This window comes from Choristoneura fumiferana, chromosome 18 (assembly GCF_025370935.1).
Source record: "Choristoneura fumiferana chromosome 18, NRCan_CFum_1, whole genome shotgun sequence".
NCBI lineage: Eukaryota > Metazoa > Arthropoda > Insecta > Lepidoptera > Tortricidae > Choristoneura > Choristoneura fumiferana.
The window spans coordinates 12,224,666-12,248,368 of NC_133489.1; the positions used below are offsets into that span (position 1 = coordinate 12,224,666).

General features: G+C 37.1%; 1 protein-coding gene across 7 annotated transcripts; it reads left to right on the forward strand.

Moving 5' to 3' along the window:
- The first annotated feature begins 328 nt into the window (after positions 1–328).
- Positions 329–23,473, forward strand: LOC141438118 (aryl hydrocarbon receptor nuclear translocator homolog). 7 transcript variants are annotated; one of them, XM_074101806.1, is made up of 14 exons: positions 329–519; positions 1,227–1,275; positions 2,383–2,463; positions 6,556–6,716; positions 7,445–7,617; positions 7,694–7,841; positions 7,921–8,103; positions 8,228–8,316; positions 8,980–9,190; positions 9,634–9,784; positions 11,534–11,652; positions 13,604–13,779; positions 17,393–17,621; positions 18,826–23,473. In XM_074101806.1, exons 1-14 carry the CDS (start codon positions 492–494, stop codon positions 18,999–19,001), a joined length of 1,974 nt encoding a protein of 657 aa, XP_073957907.1. In that variant the 5' UTR covers positions 329–491; the 3' UTR covers positions 19,002–23,473. The 7 variants fall into 7 exon arrangements, with proteins under 7 accessions (XP_073957907.1, XP_073957911.1, XP_073957909.1 ...); XM_074101810.1 differs by having other exon boundaries at positions 17,393–17,576; XM_074101808.1 differs by having other exon boundaries at positions 13,625–13,779.
- Positions 23,474–23,703: the final 230 nt, after the last annotated feature.

The following is a 23,703-nucleotide window of genomic DNA, read 5'->3' on the forward strand; positions in this document are numbered from 1 at the left end:
AAGATAATAGTTGAAATAGTCCTTACCTTACTATTGAGTTTTCAAAGGAATTAGAAATGGTTAACACACTTTTAAATTTTATTGGACTTATCCTTGGCAAATGAAGACATGTTTCTAAACTCGAATATTTAAGGACGACTTTCAAATTAAACTTTTGATTGTCTTGAAAAAATAAATAATGTATAAGATTTAAAATATTTTGAAACAAAATTTCACAGAAACTCGTCGTAACTAGAAATCATTATAATAATAATAACAAAAAGCCCTACATAAAGCCACGTCAGAACTAGTAGAAATTTTGTTGTGTATGGCAACAATTTGAATGTCTAGTAGAAAAACCAAGAGTAATAAAAATGGCGCTTATGTTGAGGAGTTTACGATAAACATACGTTTGCCGTGTGTACATTTGGTGCAATTTTTTGTTGTTATTTACAGTAGATTATATTATTAAGAAGTGATACTAAATCGTGGACTAATGAGTTTATTGACCGATGTCTGCCGTGGCTCCCACTATCCCCGGTTAGTGATCTGATTTCCTTGTAATGAAATATATTTAGTGTCCATTTATTATTTTAGCTTAGTTCGCGTTAAGCCATTGTGTACGTACTAAAGTACTAAAGTAAAGTAAAGATTGAAATCAAATTCCTGTTATTATGTATTCTTGAGGTGTTCCAACGTCCGTTATAAGTTATCGACCAAACTGACGTTGCTTTGCGTTGTTAGCAACGTTAAAAATATATATCTGCTTTTACTTTTGCATGTGACACAAAGCACTTTTCAGTGGTAGTCAATAACTTTGTTTAAGCAGTTTGATCATTGCACCTTTGGCAATATATGAGTGACATGTGTTTCTGATGATTGTTGCTGACTAGGTACGTTCAAGTACTATTCATAACACGCTAAGGAATTTTTACTACGTAGGTATAGCTTCTAAGATCGAGAGCATCACGATATTATGTTAGTTTGTAACAGACCATTAAAGTTTCCCAAAAAATGTTAGTTGTGAAATCGTGAGTTTTTTACTCTTAAAATTATAATAGGTTTTTACTAATGCATGTTCATGACCTAATTATTCCAATTGAAATAATTTAAGTGTAGTAGTATTGTTTTTTTTGCTTGAATTTTTTCATATTTGATGCTTTAATTATAGTTGATAAATTGTAAAGGATTTAAAGGTTGAAATGTTTTAAAATTGAAAGTCCATAAGCAAATTAGTATGTTTTTAGGGGCTGACCCAGCAAAGGATATACAAAAGCGCCGTGCTGGCAGTATTGGGTGAGTCTCAGCTAGCTTTGAAAATATAGCAAGTTAAAGTACAGATAACTGGTATCAAAGATCTAAAAGTTATAAAAAAATGGTTTACATAGTCCAAAGCCTTACTGTTTATATTACAACATGCTTGTCATGTTTAATGGCATCAATAAAATACATAATTAAAATATATATAGTTATGTTATAATTTGCCAAAGATGTAAATATCACCCTAGTGCCTAACTTTTTGCTATTTACCTTGGCCTTGCAAAGACTTAATGGCCATGAGGAAAGTTCAGAATTTACTATTCCTTGTGCAATATTTACTTGAAGCCCAAAACATTTAACCTGTATATGTGATTAATAGCATCACCAAAAATATGGCAATATCTATTATATTTGTGGTTCTGTGCAGCAGTCTATCAAGACTATTTTTCAGGAATTAGTGAATGTATCAAGTTGAAGTGAATACATAATGTGAGTCTATAGTCTCTTGCAACCATAACAACAAAAAAAAGATTTAATCAAAGAATAGCAACAACATTTGAAAATTCATACAAAAATGAGTACAGTACCTACATATAAAAACCTATAACGCACTTTCCACTGACCATAGAATTATGAAATTTAGGTCTGTATGAACTTTCAAAAGAAATACAACACAAGTCAAGGGAGAAATCACAAAGAATTTGTTCCTTTTGTAGCTTTTGATTGAAAATAGCATGTCATTTTTGTGTAACATTGGAAAAAATTAATAGTAATTTAACTACCTCCTGCTAAGTGCTAACGCAGCTTACTAGGTGTGCAACTTTTTGGTCTTCACCCATATGAAGTAGGGTAAATATTATTTAGTTATTGACAAAAAAGTTCACACAAAATAGGACAACTAGCATCATCCACTTAAATACTGGTCCGTCTTCATCATCATGTCACTTCATAGGGCATATAATATATATCATAATAATAAAATGTTAGGCACAAAGTCTTATTGGGTATTTCAAATTAGACATTTTGCATTTGCTATGCTAAGTTGCTAACTGATTTATGTAATACTTGCTTACTATAAACTAAAACTTGCCTTGAAATTCCTTAATGTATGCTAATTTGTTATACATATTTACTTATTCACAGATCCGATGAAGACGACGCGAGTGGGGGGAAGTACACAAGGATGGAGGAGGACAATATTCAAGACAAGGAGAGGTTTGCAAGGTAAGTAATCCCTACTAATATTATAAATGCGAAAGTAACTCTGTCTGTCTGTCTGTCTGTCTGTTACCCTTTCACGTCGAAACCACTGAACCCCAAGGATCAACATAGGATACCTTTTATTCCGGTAGAGGGCGCCACCGCGCGATAACCTAAATCCGCGCAGACGTAGTCGCGGGCATAAGCTAGTTTTCATATATAATGGCCACATGACCAAGTGATTAGAGAATTTGACTACAAATTTTGGGGGCCCTGGGTTCAATCCCTGGTTGGTTGGTTGGCATGAAAAATACGAATGTCTATTCTCTAGTCTTGGGTGTTTAATATCTATTTAATTTTACATGCATTGTTGCTTAGTACCCATAACACAAGGTATGTTTATTTACTTGAGGATTAGGTCATTGGTGGGTGCCAAATGTTTAATTAATTTGAGTCAGTTTCCTAAAAAAATCTAATTATAATAGTCCTTCAGTTCGATTATCAGAAAACTTTGTAGCATATTTTGTTATCCTTTTTTCAGCCATTACACTAGTTCAGCCAGTTAGACTAGAAATACACTGACGCCAGAGGTGGTGGTGCGGCGCGGTATTCTGTGTGCCCTCTTTCATTTTAGCTCGAATATTACAACTGGTACTGCCTCCGCGCCGCGCCGCATCGCCCCGCTATCGCTCTGTGTGTTTTAAGCTTAGTTCAGCGTTACGTCACGCCGTGCTTAAAAGTGTTCCCACTTCATTTCACGTTCTTTATATTTGATATAGAGTCTTAATCAATTATTTATAGAATTCTTTGAAAAAGCGGACAGTAGCTAGTTTATACGAAGCACACACCATAAAGCAAAAGCAAAGTAAATAAAGTCCACTAGACTCATTCAGGAATTCCCCCTTAAGTTTATGCAAAATTAATTCATTGATCAGTGATCACACAGAGTTCTCTCCATCTGTGTTGCCTACATTGAGATTACCACTAAAAATGTTAAGAAATGCCTGTTTGCGTTTTTAAAGTATTTTTTTACTATTAAAATATACGTTAGTGACAAAAAAATAAAACCCTTTCCTTTAATAAAATATTCGTCGTAACGGATTCGGCGAATTTCTTACCTAAGTGATATAAGATAACATCTTCCAGTCTGGGTCAATTTTACCTGCATCCTGCATTTCGCTTTATCGTCGGTTTTATCATTTTCAACCATAAAAAAAGCCTGAAAAAAAAACCGCCGACAAAAAAGACAACTAAAAAGTAAAAAATAATTATGCACTACCTAGCTGTTGCCCGCGACTTCATTTGCGAAGAATTCGTTTATCCCTATCCCGCGGGGACTATGCTGATTTCCCGCAAAACTAACCTAAGTTAATTTAGTATAAGTACCTAGTAATATTTTTTTTTATGTAAGCGTCGTCGGTGTCGGGGGACCGCTAAAGTTAACAGGAAACTAAAGTACATTATGTTGTATTTTTTAAAGTATTAACCTTAGCGGTCCCCCGACACCGACGACGCTTAGATAAAAAAAATATTACTAGGTACTTATACTAAATTAACTTAGGCGGTTTTGCGGGAAATCAGCATAGTCCCCGCGGCCGCGGGATAGGGGTAAACGAATTCATCGCAGATGAAGTCGCGGGCAACAGCTAGTTTTGTGTATTTTTGTGGTCTTTTTGGGCTGCGTTTTTTTTCAGGCGATTTTTTGTGTCGGGTTTTTTTTAATTTAAGTTTTTATTTCATGTTTTCTAAACTCCCCCCCCCTACTCTAAGATTCATACCGCAGCGAACAAAAGAGCTGATGATCTTGAAACGGCTGAACCGATTTGATAACACATAACTAATTAATTATATTTATCCGTTGCTGAGTACCCATAACACAAGCTTTGCTAAGCTTACTTTGGGACTAGGTCAATTGGTGTGAATTGTCCCGTGATATTTATTTATTTATAACTAAGAACCATCGCTAGAAAACCTGCTTTCAAATAAAAAAAAAACCGCATTCATATCGGTCCACTCGTTTAAGAGCTACGGTGCCACAGACAGACACACAGACACACATAGCGGTCAAACTTATAACAGCCCTCTTTTTGCGTCGGGGGTTAAAAAATAGGTATAACTCATTGACAGTTTTAAATCGATAACTTCATTACACACGACACGACAACTCTAATGGAATGTAGGTAAACTAAGCGTAAGATTAAAGCCATTAAAGGCAACGTTACGTTGAAGTACCTATCTAGGTTCACCAGTTGCCTTACAAAATTAGGTCTAGTCCATGAACAGTGAATCTTATCAACACGCCTACAGGTCCACGAAATACAGTGTTGGCGACTATCACGCTTATTAGTATGCAATTATGTACATATTTTTAACTCTTAATTTTTGTATAGTTGGCTAGAAAAACTCTAAAAGTGCATACACATCATATCTATGTTCGTGAGCATACCTATGATATTAAGATCAAATATTTTTTGTTTGTAGATATCGTAAATGAAGAGTTAATAAGCATAGACCTTGGCGTTTCACATTTTTCCCACAATCCTGCCATTGTTAAGTGGTCGTGTGATTGAAAACGTGTCTTATCACGCGACAAGCGTACCTTTCCTTTGCCTTAAACACCAATAATGATGTATAAGTATTTATTAACCTGTGCTGAAGACTACAAGTAATAGTAGCAATTTAGATATCTGGATACGATGCGACTTCACATTAGCCAGGCGACACAGAAAAAAAAATCTTTTAAATACTTGCAAAAACGCTGATTCTGCAAGTAACTCACCTACATAAATAAACGTTTGTAAAACATATTTAAATAGGTACGTGGCTGTTTTAAATGCCACTAGTCCTTTCGTTTGATTGTTTTTTAAGCGGAAGAATAGGTAATTAACAATTTAGAAATGGAATGAATAAAAACCGGCCAAGAGAAGATACCGTATAAATTTACAAGCCAGCCAAAAACAAAGTTATTTTTTGCCGGTTCAGACAATTCAGGACTTTTGTTGGTTTGTGTACTCTTTATTGTACAAAAAGGTTACAGAAAAAATAAAGTGTTAAGTACAAAGGCGGAATTATCCCTGAAGGGATCTCTGCCAGTCAACCTTTGAGTGGTAGAGAAGAGCAATCAAAAACTTTTAGGGTTCTGTTGCCAACATGGCAAAAAAGGAAGCCTTACAGTTTCGCCATGTATGTCTGTCTGTCCGTCCGTCCGCGGTTTAGTTGGATACAGTGATTCTAGGATACACCAGCACCAATATCTGATTTGACACAACAAAGCGTGCATAAATATCTGATTCGATCTTAGTTCAAAGTTAAAGTCAAAAAAATATTTTTATTCAATTTAGGCACTTATGAATGTCAAAAAAAATCTACCACATCATTAAATTTATAATACGCCTTTGATATTAATGTCTTCTTGACAATAGATCTGAATTTTGTATCCGTTTCATTTGCAATATTTTTTGGAATTTTATTATAAAAACGTATGCAATTTCCCAGAAACGACTTTTTGGTTTTAGCCAGTCTGTAAGATGGAACTTTAAGCTTCCTTGTGTTTCTAGTAGCCTTTGTCTTATCGACGTTAGTGGGAAAATGACATATGTTCTTCCTAATATACATGATTATTTCAAAATCATAAAGTGACGGTAGGGTTAGGATACCTGTTTCCTTAAAAAAGATCTTAAAGATTCACGCGTCTTCAAATTATAAATTGCTCTAATTGCTCTATTTTGTAAGATAAAAATTTACTCAATGTCTGCAGCAGATCCCCATAAAATAAGGCCGTACGAAATAATGCTAATTAAGTATGCCAAATACACCAACCGTGCCGTGGTCGCCAGTAGTCGCCACATGGGTTAGCTGCCGTATTTTCCAAACTACAAAAGCAGCAGAGTTCAATCTTCCCGCGATTGCTGTGACGTGAGGTCCCGACTCGAGCGTTATTCCTAAAAATACTGTTGATTTTACAAATTCAATAGTTTGACCATTTCTAGAGTTGTTATGACGTGTCAGATATTTTTGCACGTTCCGCTGTGGCAGATATGCAAGAAAAGGAGTAAAAGTAATTTTCATTTGTTACATTTAATTTATCTTGCTAATTCGTCTTTTTTTCCACTATAGCCGAGAGAACCACTGTGAAATTGAACGACGCCGCAGAAACAAGATGACAGCGTACATAACAGAGCTGTCGGACATGGTCCCAACATGCTCCGCGCTAGCTCGCAAACCCGACAAGCTCACCATACTGCGTATGGCGGTAGCTCATATGAAAGCTTTGAGAGGTAAATCTGGCTTTTCTTTCTAAATTATTATGTGAGATCCAAAATCGGGTAGTTAATAGTACATTACTGCAGAGACCACTAAGTAAGACCAGTAATCATCAAAATCATTATTACCAGCGATCATCACCATCACTAACAAACAATCATCATCATCATCATCATCACCATCAATCACCACTATCATCATCATCACTTTTATCATTATCATCATCAGATCACAATCACCTAGCGGTTCGGCCATTAAACTTATACTCGTCCAGAATGGCGATTACTGGTCGAAGCTTGTATAAAGCTTTTCTCAAAAATTATGATGATGGTGATAATGAAATGACGGTGATTGTGATCTGATGATGATGATGGTGAGGATGATGATGATAATGATAATAGTGATGATGATGATGATTGTTAGTAATGGTGATGATGATGATGGTCGTTGATGGTGATTGTGATGGTTGGTAGTGATGATAACGATGATGATGGCGATGATGATGATGATGATAATGGTGACATTGGACCCATTTCAAAAACACTGCTGCTCGGCCCGCGCGCTGTTTATGACGGGTTTCAAATTTTTAAAGGAACCTGTTACTGTCCAATAAATTTCATACTTACTTCCTGGACACTAGCAGCTAGTCTCCAGGATGCGTTACTTTCTACGCCGTTTTTGATGACGTAATGGCATTCATACCATTTTTGAGAAAATAAACTTATGCTTTTATTGTTTTTAGGTACAGGCAATACTTCCACAGATGGCACATACAAACCGTCTTTTTTGACTGACCAAGAATTGAAGCATTTAATCCTTGAAGCAGCAGATGGTTTTCTTTTTGTTGTAAGCTGCGATACTGGTCGCGTCATTTACGTTAGCGATAGTATAGCTCCCGTTCTAAACTATTCTCAGGTACGTTTATAACTTGGAAGTTATTTATGCAATGCTAATTTTAAATGTAAATTACATTTTATTTGTTTTATTGTAGGGAGAATGGTATTCCTCATGTCTTTACGACCAAGTTCATCCGGATGACGTCGAGAAGGTTCGAGAGCAATTAAGTACTCAGGAGCCACAAAATACTGGCCGCATTTTGGATCTGAAAACTGGCACGGTGAAAAAAGAAGGCCACCAATGTAAGCCGATCATAATTTTAGATTACTTTGTTTTCTCTTGCTTTTGAGGTTGCTGTTAACGTTAGCACGTTGTTTGCAGCGTCGATGCGTCAGGTGATGGGTTCGCGGCGCGGGTTCATCTGCCGCATGCGCGTGGGCGGCTCGGCGGAGGGCGCGCACCTCGGGCGCTTGCGCGCGCGCAACTCGCTCGGCCCCTCCCACGACGGACACAACTACGCCGTCGTGCACTGTACTGGATACATTAAGAACTGGCCACCAACAGGTAGAGTATGAATTATCGGCAGTCACAATTTTATTCTTGCGATGTAATTTATGTAATGTGATAACCATTAAATTATGTTGTTTAAAATTTAAAGAACATAATATTATTTGCTATGGGACATTAGACTTGTTTCCAGGCATGCAGATGGATCGGCCGGTAGAAGACGAACTGCACGCGTCCCATTGTTGCCTCGTCGCTATTGGAAGATTACAGGTACAGTCCATATTATCCTTTCTGTATCTCATGCTCTAGATTGTTAGACTGTTGCCTAGTGAGACAGATAATAATATCCTGCATAGCGCCTAGGCGTAGTTTTTGAATAGGCAAAACAAGAATGCTCAAGACAAAATTCATCTATTGTTGATTTACTGCTATATGTACTTACCCATCAATACAGTCTGTGAGAGATAGTTCTGCACACATAACTATCTATAAGTCACCAGCACCAATATCTGACACAACAAAGCGTGTGTGTATAAATATCTGATAAGACTATTTGTAGGGCAGATTTTAATGCAGGTGACTGTACCTATGTTATATTAAAGATAAAAGTTACATTTACCCCCTGCTTCATCAGAAACAGGGGGTAAATGTAACTTTTATCTTTGGTACCATTGATTAAATTTATCTGACGGATGAATGTGATGCTGTCTCTGTTTGTTTTGTTCAAATCAAATTAATCAATGGGTGGTGAAACAGCCCCCGAAACTTTGTTTTCATAAATATTTGTACTTACCTAACGGTAGCTTTTCGCGCCGACTCTAAACTGTCACCCCTGCGCTAGGGTTGTACAATTTGTACATCGCCTGAATTGATGTCCCACCACCATACGGTATATTCAACAATTTCGTAACAATAAAGAGTTGTTATTATCAGGTGACGTCGACCCCAAACGCGGCAGAGGGCAGCCTGTGCAGCGGCGGCGTGGAGTTCGTGTCGCGGCACGCGGTGGACGGCCGGTTCACGTTCGCAGACCAGCGCGCTGCACAGGTGCTCGGTTACGCGCCCGCAGACCTGCTCGGCAAGCTCTGCTACGAGTTCTACCATCCTGAAGACCAGCAGCATATGAGGGATAACTTTGACCAAGGTACTTATTACCACTGGAAAGAGAGATTTGTTTCGGTTCCACCACCTTACAATAATAAGACAATAAAAACCAAGTTACGTGGTGTGACAGGACACCAAAAAGGGTTATGTGCAACCACACTGGTTTTCTGTGGAGCCCAAATGTTACACTATGTATGCATGGACCAGTTCCTTTGCCCGAGTCGAAAGTCGAAAAAATTATAACAAGGAAGAATACAGCGAAGTGGCCCTCGTAATGACGACATCTACAGTCTAGTCTACACCTTTGCATGTCTCTGGACGGATAGTAGTAAAAAACTTACTTCCACGAAAGCTCCCGCTTGCTAATTTTTTGCAATAGTATTCAATCGTCTGCTAAAATAAGCAAAAACTGACATGATTTATTTGGCACTGGTTCGACATCACTGCTACAAAACGACTGGTGATATTTTTTTTTTGTTTCAGTGTTAAAATTGAAAGGCCAGATCATATCCTTGATGTACCGGTTTCGTACAAAAAGCAGGGAGTGGATTTGGCTAAGAACTTCCGCATTTGCCTTCCTGAACCCATACAACGATGATGTAGAATATATCGTCTGCACAAATACGCTAGCGAAGTAAGTGCTCTGATTGTTTTTGCTTCTTATCTAGAAAGATTTGAATGTTATTGTATTGAAGACTAACCGCGATATCCCTAACCTTGACATTATTTGACAGTATTTACTCGGTACCAATAGCGGCAAAAAGTTTTATAAGTGTGGATCTTCCATCCTCATTCTCCTTGCATTCTTAATAATAAAGCGTAGCATATCCCTTTGTTACCTATACTTTTTCCATACGGTTTGCCATAAAAAAGTATGAATCTTTTGGAATGCAGTGGGTTATACTTGGTTTGGATAGGTAGGTATTTAACTAAATAAAAATAATAATAATTTGTTTATTTGTGTATCTTAGGGGCAAATGATTTCTCCAATTTCGAACATCTTAAATTCAATGTTAGGACAAAATGGCAGTACAATAACTTTCTTTAGTACATTGAAAAGCAATTAAATAGTAACAAGGTAATAATTGGTTTAACCAATAGCAAAACGATGAACACTCAGGGATTATCAGAAAAGAAAAAACTAGATTAGACATACACCAAATGGAATATGCTCTATAAAAAGGTAAACAATCAGGATTGACCTATATTACAGATACAAGAAGATTCTTAGTATCACTATACGTCAATTTTAGCAACCAACTTTTAACTTTATTTTTGACTTCATATTGGTTAAAGGTATAAATAGAGATCAATCTATGGATCTTATTATACCTACAGGCGCGTACTTTGAGCAGAAAACTGACGACGGGCAAACGAAGTGCGTGAAGGGACAATTTTACACACACAATGACTAGGACGTTTTTCATCTAAAGGCAAAAAGGAGTGCTGACGCAATATTACCCGCAGATATTCTGACAGCTGCCTTACCGAGAGTACTTGAGACTCGGAATAGAGTTTTTTAGTAGAGTAGTCTTTCCTTCTGAATTGCATCACCTTTAGGATCGCTCTCAGAGCTCTTTCAATATTCAGCAGAACATTCTTATAGGTGGTTTGGTAGAGGCTTTGATACACCAGAAACAGGGTTTCAGGGGGCGCAGAATGTCTGAGATCCTTAAAGATATAAATTAATCTTCTAAAGCCTTAGAAGATTAAATGTAAACAAAACAATGTCAATTGGTGTCTTAATTTTATTATTGAAATTCCCCCATTAAACTATCTAAACATTTACATTTCTGAATTGAAATACACTAGTCTGGTTTGTATTACAATGATAGATAAGTAAAATGTTTAAAATCCTTGAATGTACCAAATCTGGCAGCTGAAGTTGGTTTACGTTTGTTAAATACCTATCCAAACCAAGTGTAGGTAATTTAGGTTAGTGGAATATAGTAATAATAAATAATAAACGGAAAATATGGAAAACGATACATTATTGATTGAAATCATCTAAGAGCATATGAAAGGGCAACTGTACACAATCTTCATGAGTCTTTTTGTTGATAATTTTATTATTCTTTAAGTATGAAACCAAAAGAATGATAATGAACATGTGTCCTTACTATATATAATTGATACATATGCTGCTGTCACTTATTTTCAAGTGTTTTTCAATAAAAATACACGTCAAGACCGTTTTACCTTCTGCCTAATGTTAAAATGTGGTTAAAATAAACGAAGTGTAAGCCCTCGTGAATAGTTGAGCAGTCGCTGCTGCCGACATCGACCACGAGAGTCGTTCATTCTTTGCACATGAAATTTGGATAGAGATTAGAAGAAATAGAGAGCCATAGCTAGGAGATATGAACAGTGTGGTTGTCGGCAGCCGGTCCCTGGGCAGCGCGGGCGGCGAGCCGGCGCCGGACGATAACTACGACTACCACCTGCGGCACCGCGACGTGTACCCCGCGCAGCCTCTGCACCAGCAACACCACGCGCCGCCCGGTAATCACAACACACACACATTGGTGGGCAGCACTAACAACTGCCCCCGCACGCATCCACCTCCACGACCAATAGCAGTACTGCTGCCTATCCTCAATGCACACCCCAGCCACATACACACACCTTTTATTACATTAATTCATTCTTAAAACAGGTTGGTGGTGATAGCTTGACAGTGTGGTGACATGAAATTTTTCGTTAGACAACTCGGACAAAAATAGGAGCTTTTCCCAGTAATCCGCATCGACCACATTCCCAGCAGTTGTAGTTCTCATCTCATCTTGGGCATTTAAATATTCATATTCATATTCATATTCATATTCATTTATTGCGATCATGTTCATTTGTACAATCATTGTAGACCTTAAAGTAAACATGCGAGTAGGTACATGATACCCTGTTAGGGCACTGCAATTTTCTTACATTCTAAATTGTTTATTAAATTTAAATTGTTTGATACATTATTTGAATTGAGCGAAGGAAAACAATGCTTAATGATAATTAGAAAATATAAATTAAAATTTCATTGTTAACAAAATGTCAGCGTTTAAAATTGTATAAATTGTCAATAGTACATAGTATAGTTTGCAATATTAAATTTAAAAGCGACACAAAATGAAAAAAAATATATTATCAATGTGAACATACAAACAAATCAAATAAAACAATTATAACTAAAAATCATTCATTACATATTATGTCAGTTATAAAAATTTAATAAAATCTGCATTACCTACCTACTATAATTTGTCATTTAAATAATCATTTACTTTATAATAGCATTTAAAAATTAGTAAATCTTTAACTAACTTTAGAAACTTTGTGTCACTTGTTTCGTTCCTAATTTGGTCTGGCAGTTTATTAAATATTTTTATGGCCATCACATAGGTGCTATTTGAGTGCATTTTGATGCGAGAAATACGAACTACTGAGCTACTTTTTCTCACTTGTCCGTGCTGCTGCGAACAATACATAATCTCCTTTTAGTTCTATGCACTTGGACCAGCGATGTTCGATAGCCACACCTTGTTTGTAGTGAGATTTGTCTAGCTCGTCAAAATACCCATCAACCGCAGCCTCCACTTCATCGTTGCTGGCAAATCATTCACCACCAAGCCATTTTTTTTAAATAATTTATTGAATCAGGCGTTACTTTGCGGAGGTCCATATCAATGAACTAAAATAATTTCCTTGCTCACCCGCGACCTTACGATAGCTAAGCTTATGCAAAATATGCGTGTTCATGCAGTTCCTCCACCTCCACACTGTAAGAACACACACAAATCACACAAACCCATCTATCACCACCACCACACTACACTGACGCGTTTCAAACTCAACCAGAGCTCATCTTCAGAGTGACACAACTATACACCATGCTACCAGTTGTTAGACTAACGAACAACAACCACCGTTTTAACTTGTCACTGTAACTCCCCAAGTACCCACATACGTATTATGAAACAAAACTACCCACAAATTATTAATAAAATTTTTAACCGTCCTTCAAAACTACCTTGATTTTTATTTATTTACTGTCAAGGCATGTTTTATTAACTACCATTGCTGAAATTAGATCCAAGCCGTAGCAAGGGAGATGAAACTAAATTTACCAGCTCATTAATAATAGACCCCATACTGTTGTATCTAATTATCTCCATGCATTCTAAAACATCGAGACGAAACCCCTTGCCACAATAATGTAACACTTCATACGAATCTGAGTCCGATAAAGAATGATTTAGTTCCAACAAATGTGTGGCAAAATTCGGCTTATTATGCTCATTCCTATATGCCGAAACATGCTCTTTAAATCTGCGTAAAGCCGGCCATAGACCTACAGAATCTATTCTGTTCTTGTTGAACAGAACAGAACCGGTAGGTCTGTGGCCGGCGTAGGCGTAACAGTTACGTCTTTATACTTTACATCCCTTTTCTGGCACAACAATAGTGGGATCTGTTGGGTGTGCAGTGAGCGGCGGCGTGGCGGGCGTGGGGGGCGCGCGCTCGCCGGGCGAAGCGGCGGGCGCGGCCCCCGCCGGCTACGCGCCGCACTACGCGCCCGACTACTCGCCGCACCGCCCCGCCAACACGCCACCCGTCACCACCTGGACCACGCTCAGACCGGTCAGTACCATCACATACATACGGATTAGAAATGGGTTAATCCGGATCTGATTCTGAAGTATCAAAAAAATCAGACCCTTAAGCGGATCCGAATCCCTTATCGACTACACAGTATAACAAGTTTCCCTACAGTAATCCGGCGGAGACGTCTAGACAGAACAATCGTGGGGGGCGTTAGGGGTGAGGCGCGGGTGGGAGGAGCCCCAGCTGCATACTTCGCCGTTCTTAGTAGCTTGGGACAAGTCTTCTAGGGTAAAATTTATTATGGTGTAATCTTCATCTCGCATAAATAAGGAACTAAGATTTCATCTATTTATGTAATTATAATTATTTATTTTTTATATAATTAAATTCAATAACAGGAACTTTAAGCTCGTTAAGTCTAGAAACCTAAAGTATTTGTCGGTTACTAATCTATGAAAGTATATTTTGTAGAACAAAGAGTTGTTTTATTTCAAAAATAGTATAATTTTAATACTGCTTACCCCTAGTAAGTATGCCACTCCTAATTCATTTTGTTTTATATAATTTCGCAATATTAATATGTACCGATTCGTAAAAGACATCTTCCAAATTTTAAATTTGTGACAACCCTTCCTTACTTGTATAAATACCTATACAGGCTGCGGTATCGCCCAGCTTCAAAGGCGTCGGCCTACTGTAGGGAAAACTTGTTATAAATAAAATAAATAAATAAATAAATATCACGGGACAATTCACACCAATTAACCTAGTCCCAAAGTAAGCTTAGCAAAGCTTGTGTTATGGGTACTAAGCAACGGATAAATATAATTACTAATACATAAAAATCTTAAAATTGCCAAATTGGCCACGTTTATAAAAAGTTGGCCACACTGGCCATCAATAATATTATTATAAACTTATCGCATTTTTACTGTTAATACATCAATAATTACGTAGGAAATACTTTCCGATGAAAAGTTGTTTTATTTTTGTAGACTCGACGTATCAGACCTTTTTTTAAGCCCAAAACCACTGCATCCAGTCATTTTTGTCGGAGCTCTGTTCACTGACAAGTACGGTACCGAAATGTCACGAGAGGCGAGCGAAACAGTTTTATTAAACGAGTATACCCGGCGGGTTCATACCTTTGACAGACGGGAAATACGCTTCAAGGCTGCTCCATTATATATAAAGACGAATTCCCATCATGTAATTGTCAGATATTAATTGAGGACGACTAGGACATCAACCTGAACCGTCTATATAAAAATCTGACGCGCTTGAGTATTCCAAGGTCTCGTTTTTTCTTTTTCACTCAATAATCGGTCATGACTTTTGGTCGCGTCCAAGTCGTCAGTCATTTGAATAGGACTTTTTTTACTTAGATTACTTATTTTTGTTAAATTTTCTCGATTATTCCATAAAAATTGAATGAAAATTAAAAATTTGGTGTGATAGAACTCTTCTTAATATATAAGTTACTGTGTACTCCAAGAATTGTTCGTGATAGACTTATTTTCTTTAACAACCGTTAATGAACATTTGTTCGGTTTTAAAGAGGTATAAACGCTCTTAACATTCCCTCTGAATGTCTGACATGCTCGAATAACTTTTTTTTTCTACCCCTCTTTACGGCCACCCCCACCAAACAACCCGTTAGATTACTACCTCTCGGTTATCATATATACGTAGGGCTTATACTCCATAAATGACTGATGCGCTCGAGTATTTCCATGCAACTGTTTTTATTTTGTAATTTTTAACGCCTAACGCGTCTCTTCCCCCCCCCCCCCTCTAAAAGGTTGTTTTTGCACCTAATCTTCACAATCCAATAGGTCCTCGTTACGCTTTAGTAACTACAAATTTAGCATACCGGCCTCCCCTACTATAAAGTACAAAAGAAACTTGTAGATAGCTTGTTTTTATCATATAGGTATTATATGTTTGTGTTGATTTTGGAATTACATAATAATACTAGCTTTTGCCCGCGACTTCGTCCGCGTGGAATAGTAACTTTGGGAAGTATTTTATTTATTTAGGATACCTATTTTGCCAATAATAGCACATAGAAACTTCTACGTTTTACTGAAAATAATCTACTTAAAAACATTGCTATAAATATAAACTATTTTTTTTGTTCTTCCATCCATCCATGTTCTTTAGTAAAACATAAATATTTTGCGGGAAGCCACTTTTTAACAATACGACGTGTATTCTACCCTGCCAACATAAAAGGACTACTTAATTCTTCATCGTGGACTCTTGACACCTTACGTCCTTTATTGTAAGTTAGGAGGGTAGGATTATAATTAAGACGGCATTTTTACTAAGCATAGCTACACATATTTCCGATAAATATACTTATAGTATTTGTTTGCAATTCCTTAAGAAATTTCATCCCCATATTTCAAGTAATAAATAGGTCAAAATTTGAAAGCGCCGGAACTAATGTTTTTTAGGTTTCCGTAGCTCAAAAGGAAAAAATGGAACCCTTATAGGATCACTATGCTGTCCGTCTGTCTGTCTGTCAAGACCCTTTATCTCGTAAACGCGCGGAGTATCGGTATCGAGTTGAAATTGAAACCCTAAACTCAGGTCAATAGTCCCGAAAGCTGTGAAAAAATCAAACTTCTAGGTAAGTCAAGGCAATCAAAAGCTCAGTCATTAAAAAGGTGTTTCCATGTAAATCGCCTTAACAGAAAAAGTAATAGGTTGCTCCCGGCTATCCTGGAAACTTGGATTTTTGCATAAAGAGCTCTTATAGTAGCACAATAAATAAGAAAAAATCTGAAAATTATAATTGTTCATGTCTGACTGTCTATGTCAATAAGCCATCTAAAATGACCCCACATTGCGTACATTTTTCTTGAGCTTAGAAGGCTCTGCTAACACTGCATCATCCCCTCTGCTAACATCACCTTACAGGTAAAATTTTCAAAAACGCTTGAACAAACATCTATTTATCTCTTATCACGTGCCGAAATGCCAAGTTTCATAGAGGTCCATCGATGTATCTTCAACAATGACGATCTTCCATATAAACTTTCATCCCCTATTTCACCCCCTCAAAGGAAGAGTTTAAAAAACGCGCGAAAAAATATCTATTTACTTCTTATCACGTGCCGAAATGGCAAGTTTAATAAAGATTCATCGATTTGTCTTCGATAATGACGACCTTCCATATAAACTCATCCCCTATTTCACCCCCTCACAGGTCGAATTTTCACAAAAGCTCAAACAAATTTCAGATTTATTTCTTATTAAGTGCCTAAATGCAAAGTTTCATGGTTTTCTCTTCGACAGCGACGAACTTCCGCCTTATAAAATCCACCCCCTATTTCAACCCCTTAAAACCTTTATTTCGCGATTAAAGATAGGCTTTGTTCTTTCCCAAGGTATATTCTAACTCTGTACCAAATTTTATCAAAATCGGTTCAGCGGTTTAGGCGTGAAAGCGTAACAGACAGACAGACAGAGTTACTTTCGCATTTATAATATTAGTATGGATTTGTTTTTAATCTCCTGCTTCGCTGCTTTGGCTTGGATTGTCCCGGCCGACGTCCTCGTATTTATAGCCACCCTACCATAATGTGATGTGATGTGTTCAATAAAAGTGGTCAAGTTAGACAGTGTATAATTTGTTGCACAGAGCGGCGGTACTGGCGGGGAGAGCTACGCGTACAGCGGCGAGGCAAGCGGCGGCGCGGCGGGCGCGGGCTCGGGCGGCGCGGGCGCGGACGGCAGCCCCGCGCGCTCGCCGCCCGCGCCCGCCTACCTGCCGCCCGCCGCCGCCGCGCACTACCACCACAACCACCATCCACATCCCACGCACGGTCAGTCCTCTGCGATAACTTATTTTGTTCTCCTGCACATTAATGGTCAGTGCTACACTTACTTGCTCCAAGCTGTATTTAACTTGCAATGTCTGCTTGTATGGCTGTTAAGGTCAAACCTTGGGAATTTAATTTCACCTACTTGTGATGATGACTGTAAATAGAACTTGTTGTCATAAGTTTCTTAATTTGATCGAAATTTGTGCCATTGTCGCAAATTATCTGGACTTCTCGAGCTGCAGGTGTATGTAGTACTAGGAATGCTGTTTCTAAGTAGTTTGGTTGAATGGGTCAGTACAGTCTACAAAAAATAATGTTGACATTACTTTAGAAAAACTCGCATTCAATATATGTTATTTTAAATAAACTGATTATTGTCATATTGTAGATATTTATCTACTGAAAATAAACAGCGCGCGACAATGATAAAAATAAGTACATAATATTTGAGATGTTTTTGTTCGTCACTTGATGATAAATAAGCACGATCCGTAGAACGAACTTCAGCTTCCTCAGGCGAAGACGCTCAGAGAGTTGAGAGATGACAAACCTGTTTCGTAGTCAGATTGAGAATTAAACTAACGCGCGGATTGCGACAAATTATTTATGTCATGAGCTTGTGTTATATTAAGGTAATTATCACAACCTATGTAAATGTTCGGAAAAGAAAGGCTATTATTATAATATCGAACGGTTCACTAAATTGATTGCTTCATTATTCGTTTAGTCATTTTAAGTGAAAGGGATGCCCTTCGCAAGGTCTATTTTTTTTGGTTGAAAATTTACTTCTTTAAAAATTATAGAATCGAAATTATTAATAATAAGAATATTCTATCGTGTGTTTTTAAAAAAATGAATGTACTATTGTACACACATTTTATTTCAGTGGCAACATTGTCGTAGATTTTTTGGGTTATGAATTCCAGTTTTAAGTATAAATGTTTCAACCAAAAAAAATATGAACATCAATTTAGACCACTCAATTTTTGACATTTCAATCATTCGACGGAACGTTGTTATGCAAAAAAAAATGTTACGAAAATAGTAGGTACATTGTGTCTTCAGGGCGGTAAATAAGGATATACGATATAATATGTATATGATGAAAAAAATTATGCAACAGTTTTCGACCAGTCGATATAGACCCAAGTGAAAGATGCGAAATGAAAAGTGAATATGAACAAAAAAGGGACCATCTGATTCCATCTTGACTGTTGTGGAGTGACTGACTGTTGTTGTGTTGTTGCAGGTATGTGGTCGTGGCAGGGCGGCGGGGGCGGCGGCGGCGCGGGCGGCGCGGCGCCGGGCGCGGAGGGCGCACACGCGCCGCACGAGCTGTCCGACATGTTGCAGATCCTCGACCAGAGCGGCGCCGCCACCTTCGAGGATCTCAACATAAACATGTTCAACTCCAACTTCGAATAGCAATACTATTACCACGGTTGCCGGCCAACTTGGTTGCCCGCCGCGCTGCCGATGCGACCGGACGCTCTCGTCACTCGCGAACTAAATAAAAATGGTGAGGCCGAAAAACAGTAGCGGTAGCGACTTTTAACGCTCGGCATCATTCGGTATGCAGATTAACTTAGTTTGAGGATGTTACTGAATCCATCCAGTGCGGAACTGAACATTACTTACACACACGACTCTTTTGCATTGACATTTCAAAAACTTAATCACTCAAATGATAAAGCTTTTAAACAACGGCAACCTATTGTACAAACGATGTACCTTAATTTGTAAAAACAAACACGAATACGCACGATGTACTTTTACTTGGGAGCTATTTTATATTTGCGATTAACTTGGTCGAAACTAGGTAAGTATTGTGCTATCGATAGTGTGGCTAAAAGGCAGAGCCTCGGATCGGCAGCTAGTTATTTATTAGCATACGGACATATTTTTATGTATTAAAATAAATAATGAAAGTATTAGAATATAGGATAGACATTTATAAATTAACTATAAGAATACTTTTTATTTTTTTATTTGTAAGTACAGAATTAATTTCTAAGTGTATTTTTTTTTTTAGTATTTAATGCAATTATGTTAATAACTGTTATCCAACAGCTATTCGAACAGTTGTTTTTGTGTTTTGATGCCAGAGACACAAGGTGCTGATTATTGTAATTATAATTACATAATTACACTTGATTTGTTTACGATTAGGACTTACCATAAATTTCGGAAATTACCATTGTCGCTAGATCTTTGTGTTTTATGGAACAAATGAAGAAGTCGCAAATTCATTGTTAATTTATTAATTTGTCATAACAAATTGTAAAATTTTATTTAAGTAGGGTACTGGTCGCACAGTTTATCTGCAGCAGTAGTATTTAACCAACTATAATTCCGAAAGTAAACATTATCTTATATATAATGTAATCGTCTAAACCTTTATTTTATGTCTTGTTGTCTTAAAAATATATCTGCTGTAAACTACAAAGGTTAAATTTATACAATCTAAATTTTCTCAGGGGCTAGTATTAAACGATAAAGCGAGTCGCGGTCCAGTTCTAATCATTCTGATGTTCTTGTTTCACAAACAGTTTCTAATTCATTGTAGCGGCTTAGATTCGGTGGACATATTATTTTAACGGAACATTCTATTTTTCGTACACGTCTGTGTCCTCTATAAATAGTATCATGCTGATAATTGATAACATCTTCCATGCCGAGTGTTTAATTTATTTGAAATTGCTATTTACTTGTTACCACGAAAACGAATCGTATATTTTACAGTGTTATTAATGCTAGGTTAACCTAGTGGTCAGTATTTCCCGCAAACCTCTCCTTTTAGCCACATTTTCAGGCGACACAGTGTGATGCCTTAACTGGCACTTATTCTAAAACTTAGTAACTTCCGTTTTTTTTTAAAGTTATTCTTAATAATTAAATGCATAATTAATTACATAAAAAATCGTTTAATTGTATTGTTTAGTCAGAGCCTCTGAAAATAATCCACATAATTAGAAAGTACCTGGGCGACCGCGCTTCGCTCGAGCTAAAACTCGATAACAAGCGTTTTCCCAGAGATAAACCAAGCTAAATCGATTTTTCATGCCCGAAAACCCCTATTTTATATACAGGGTGGAAAGTTGAGATGGGGCAGCAAGGGCAGCTACTAGATCCCTTGCTGCTACGCGAAAAAAGAGACATTTACTAACTTTTTGAATGATGACAATCGACATTCACAGATTTTTGATAAAATGTACAGTCAGCGAGAAAATCGACCGATTAGACTTTTTTTAATGCCAATCGGTCCCATTTCTATCAAGGATTAAAACACTCTTTGATATCAACTAAGGTTAGAGTACTAGAACACCCACAAATCAAAGAAAACTTTTTCCATACAGTTCGTAGGGTACTCATTTGCAAAGTGAAAGTTTCGCATGTTGTTTTTTTACGAACATGAATCCTTTATGCTTAAAGAAAATTAAACAGTATGTAGACAACTAAAAACTGAACATTTTAACTAAAGTTAGTGTCCAGTATTGCTGCCCCATCTCAACTTTCCAACCTGTATATCTAATATATAAAATTTTCGTGTCAAAATGGACAAAACTCCTTCAAAACGGCTTAACCCATTTTTTTTTTTTTGTGTATATTCGGTAGGTCTGAGAATGGGATGTAAACTATTTTTCACACTTCTGCGCAGACGGAGTCGCGGGCAAAAGCTAGTATATATATATATATATATATGTATACAAGGATTGCTCGTTTAAAGGTATTAAATATATAGATGGATTAGATTGTTACATACGTACATACTCTTGTTTACCTACCATTCAAAAATAACAACAACTATTATGGGATATCGTTTTGGACACGTTTTGGAAGCCATTTCCCGTACTTTTCTATCATTGACATTGCAATACACTAATCCTACTATATTAATGTGAAAGTTTGTGAAGATGTTTAGATGTTTGTTACTCAATCACGCAACGGGATCCAACACCACACTTGTGGAGGGTTTATACAGAATAACGTTTGACTAATGTAATGACCACAAACACTGTTTTAGCACAATACAAGTAATAGGCAGGTGTTCGACTTCATACTGGCGCCCGAATCGACGCACGCACACAGCCAAGCGTCATTTACACGGCCGCTAACCAATCTTCGTAAGACAAAACTACGCAGTGCCACGCCACGCGCCGCGCAGTCCGGTCGCTGGTCAGATGCTTTGCCGCGCTGCCCGGTCTATTCGCCCCCGTTTCGATTCAGTACAAATCAACGCACGTAAAAAGAGCTCCTTGACATACCTGCGCAGTGACCGAAATACGGACCAAATTGGTGGCGGAACAGTGGGGGACGCTGGAGGGAAGGGGCGTAGGAGCATGCGCGCGGCCGTCACCTAACAGGGTGTTTGGTAGCTAGGGTAGCTAGGTGCAAAGCTTTAAGGGGGTGATAGTCGAGGTATTTTTTAACATTTTTAGCCATAAATGTCTTAGCCGAAATTTGATATTTTTTTATTGAAAATTTAGAAATTTTTAGGTAAATAAATACCCAGAATTTGATGACTATAAAATAAGTGTCTTTCTTGCCACAAAAACAAAATGGAGGCATTCGAAATTACTAAAAATGTCTTAGGCTGGAACAGTAATTTTTCTGTGCCATAAAAAAAAAAAACCTTGCATTGTTCAAACATTTTTAAAATCATGTCTGTTTATTGTTCATTCTTTTAAGGTATCACTCATTCACATTGCTTGCTAAATCTGAGATATCTTATTATTTCATTTGATTCAATACACATTAAACTATCCGAAATAAAAGAAATAAAAGATACAAATTAACGCTCATTGGGGCAATATTGACTCGTGACTATCAAATTCTGGGTATTTTCCTAAAATGATAAATTTTTAATTTAAAAAAATGTCTAATTTCGGCTAAGACATATATGGCTAAAAGTGTTCAAAAATACCTCGGCTTATCACCCCCTTAAAGCTTTGCACCTAGCTACCAAACACCCTGTATAGCGAGCGCTTGGTACTCATTAGGTACTATAATATTTAATAATCGTGTAATTTAATAATAACAAGTCGTTTCGAACTTGCCGCAATAGACGCAATTTTTTTTCTATTACCAACTTATAAGTTAATTAATAAATAAATAATCATAAACTTACACCTAAAACTACACACATAAAATAAAAATCTACACACGTCTGATTTACTTTTTGTAGACGCCAACCCTAGCGCTCCGCCCAGCCGTAGGTATAAATTTCAAGAATACGACCAAGTCAACCTACTGCCTGCTACTTGTATTGTGGTTCTAGCTCCGCTGGCGCGTCAAGCCGGGCTAGGCTCGCGCGCTGTACTTGTTGCTGATTCCTCATCCTCGTATGAAAACTGTTGTTAAACGTGCAAATGTAGTTTTTTAAAACGTCGTGCACGGCTAGTAGGGATATAGATTACATTTGCGATGTAATGTATTGGTGTTTAGAAGCGAAAAATCGATCTAGATGTGTAGAACTCATCTCCGTAAAAACGATTTGTTCGAGTTTTTACACACATCATCTTTTCCGAGAAAAAATCGGTGGCCCGGGTATTGTTATTGCATCTGGAAAAATGCTGTTAAAGGAAATAATTATATTTTTCGTCGGTTACTTATTAAATTCTTCTATTATCTACACAAATATTGACTGGCAGTTCTCTTCAGGTAAAAAATTCTAAGTAAACTGTTGCAATTAATTTGAATATTTTGTTGAATTTGCAGTTTATCAAAATAAATGGTAATCGTTAAAAAATTATCGATAATCGTCAAAACAAGGGTATACAACCATTTTCTAATGGTCTAACGGCTCTGTGTATTATTATTTTTACTTTTGATCAATTAAATTACAATTTGTAAAATGACTTTTTCATTAAAATTAAGTATAAAGTACATAAACTTTACTAGCTGTTTTATTTTCCATAGCTATTGCTCGCAACTTGATCTGTGTCCCGCAGGAAGTTAACATGTTCCTAAATACATAATTATTTAGGAACATAAATACATAATACATATTTTCTATTTCATCTTATCTAATGATATTACGATGAAAGTACAGTACGTATAATTACATAGGTATTATTTGTAGCTATCACAAATAACTTGTCATTCGTTGTCCCCTTCTACCTTAGTT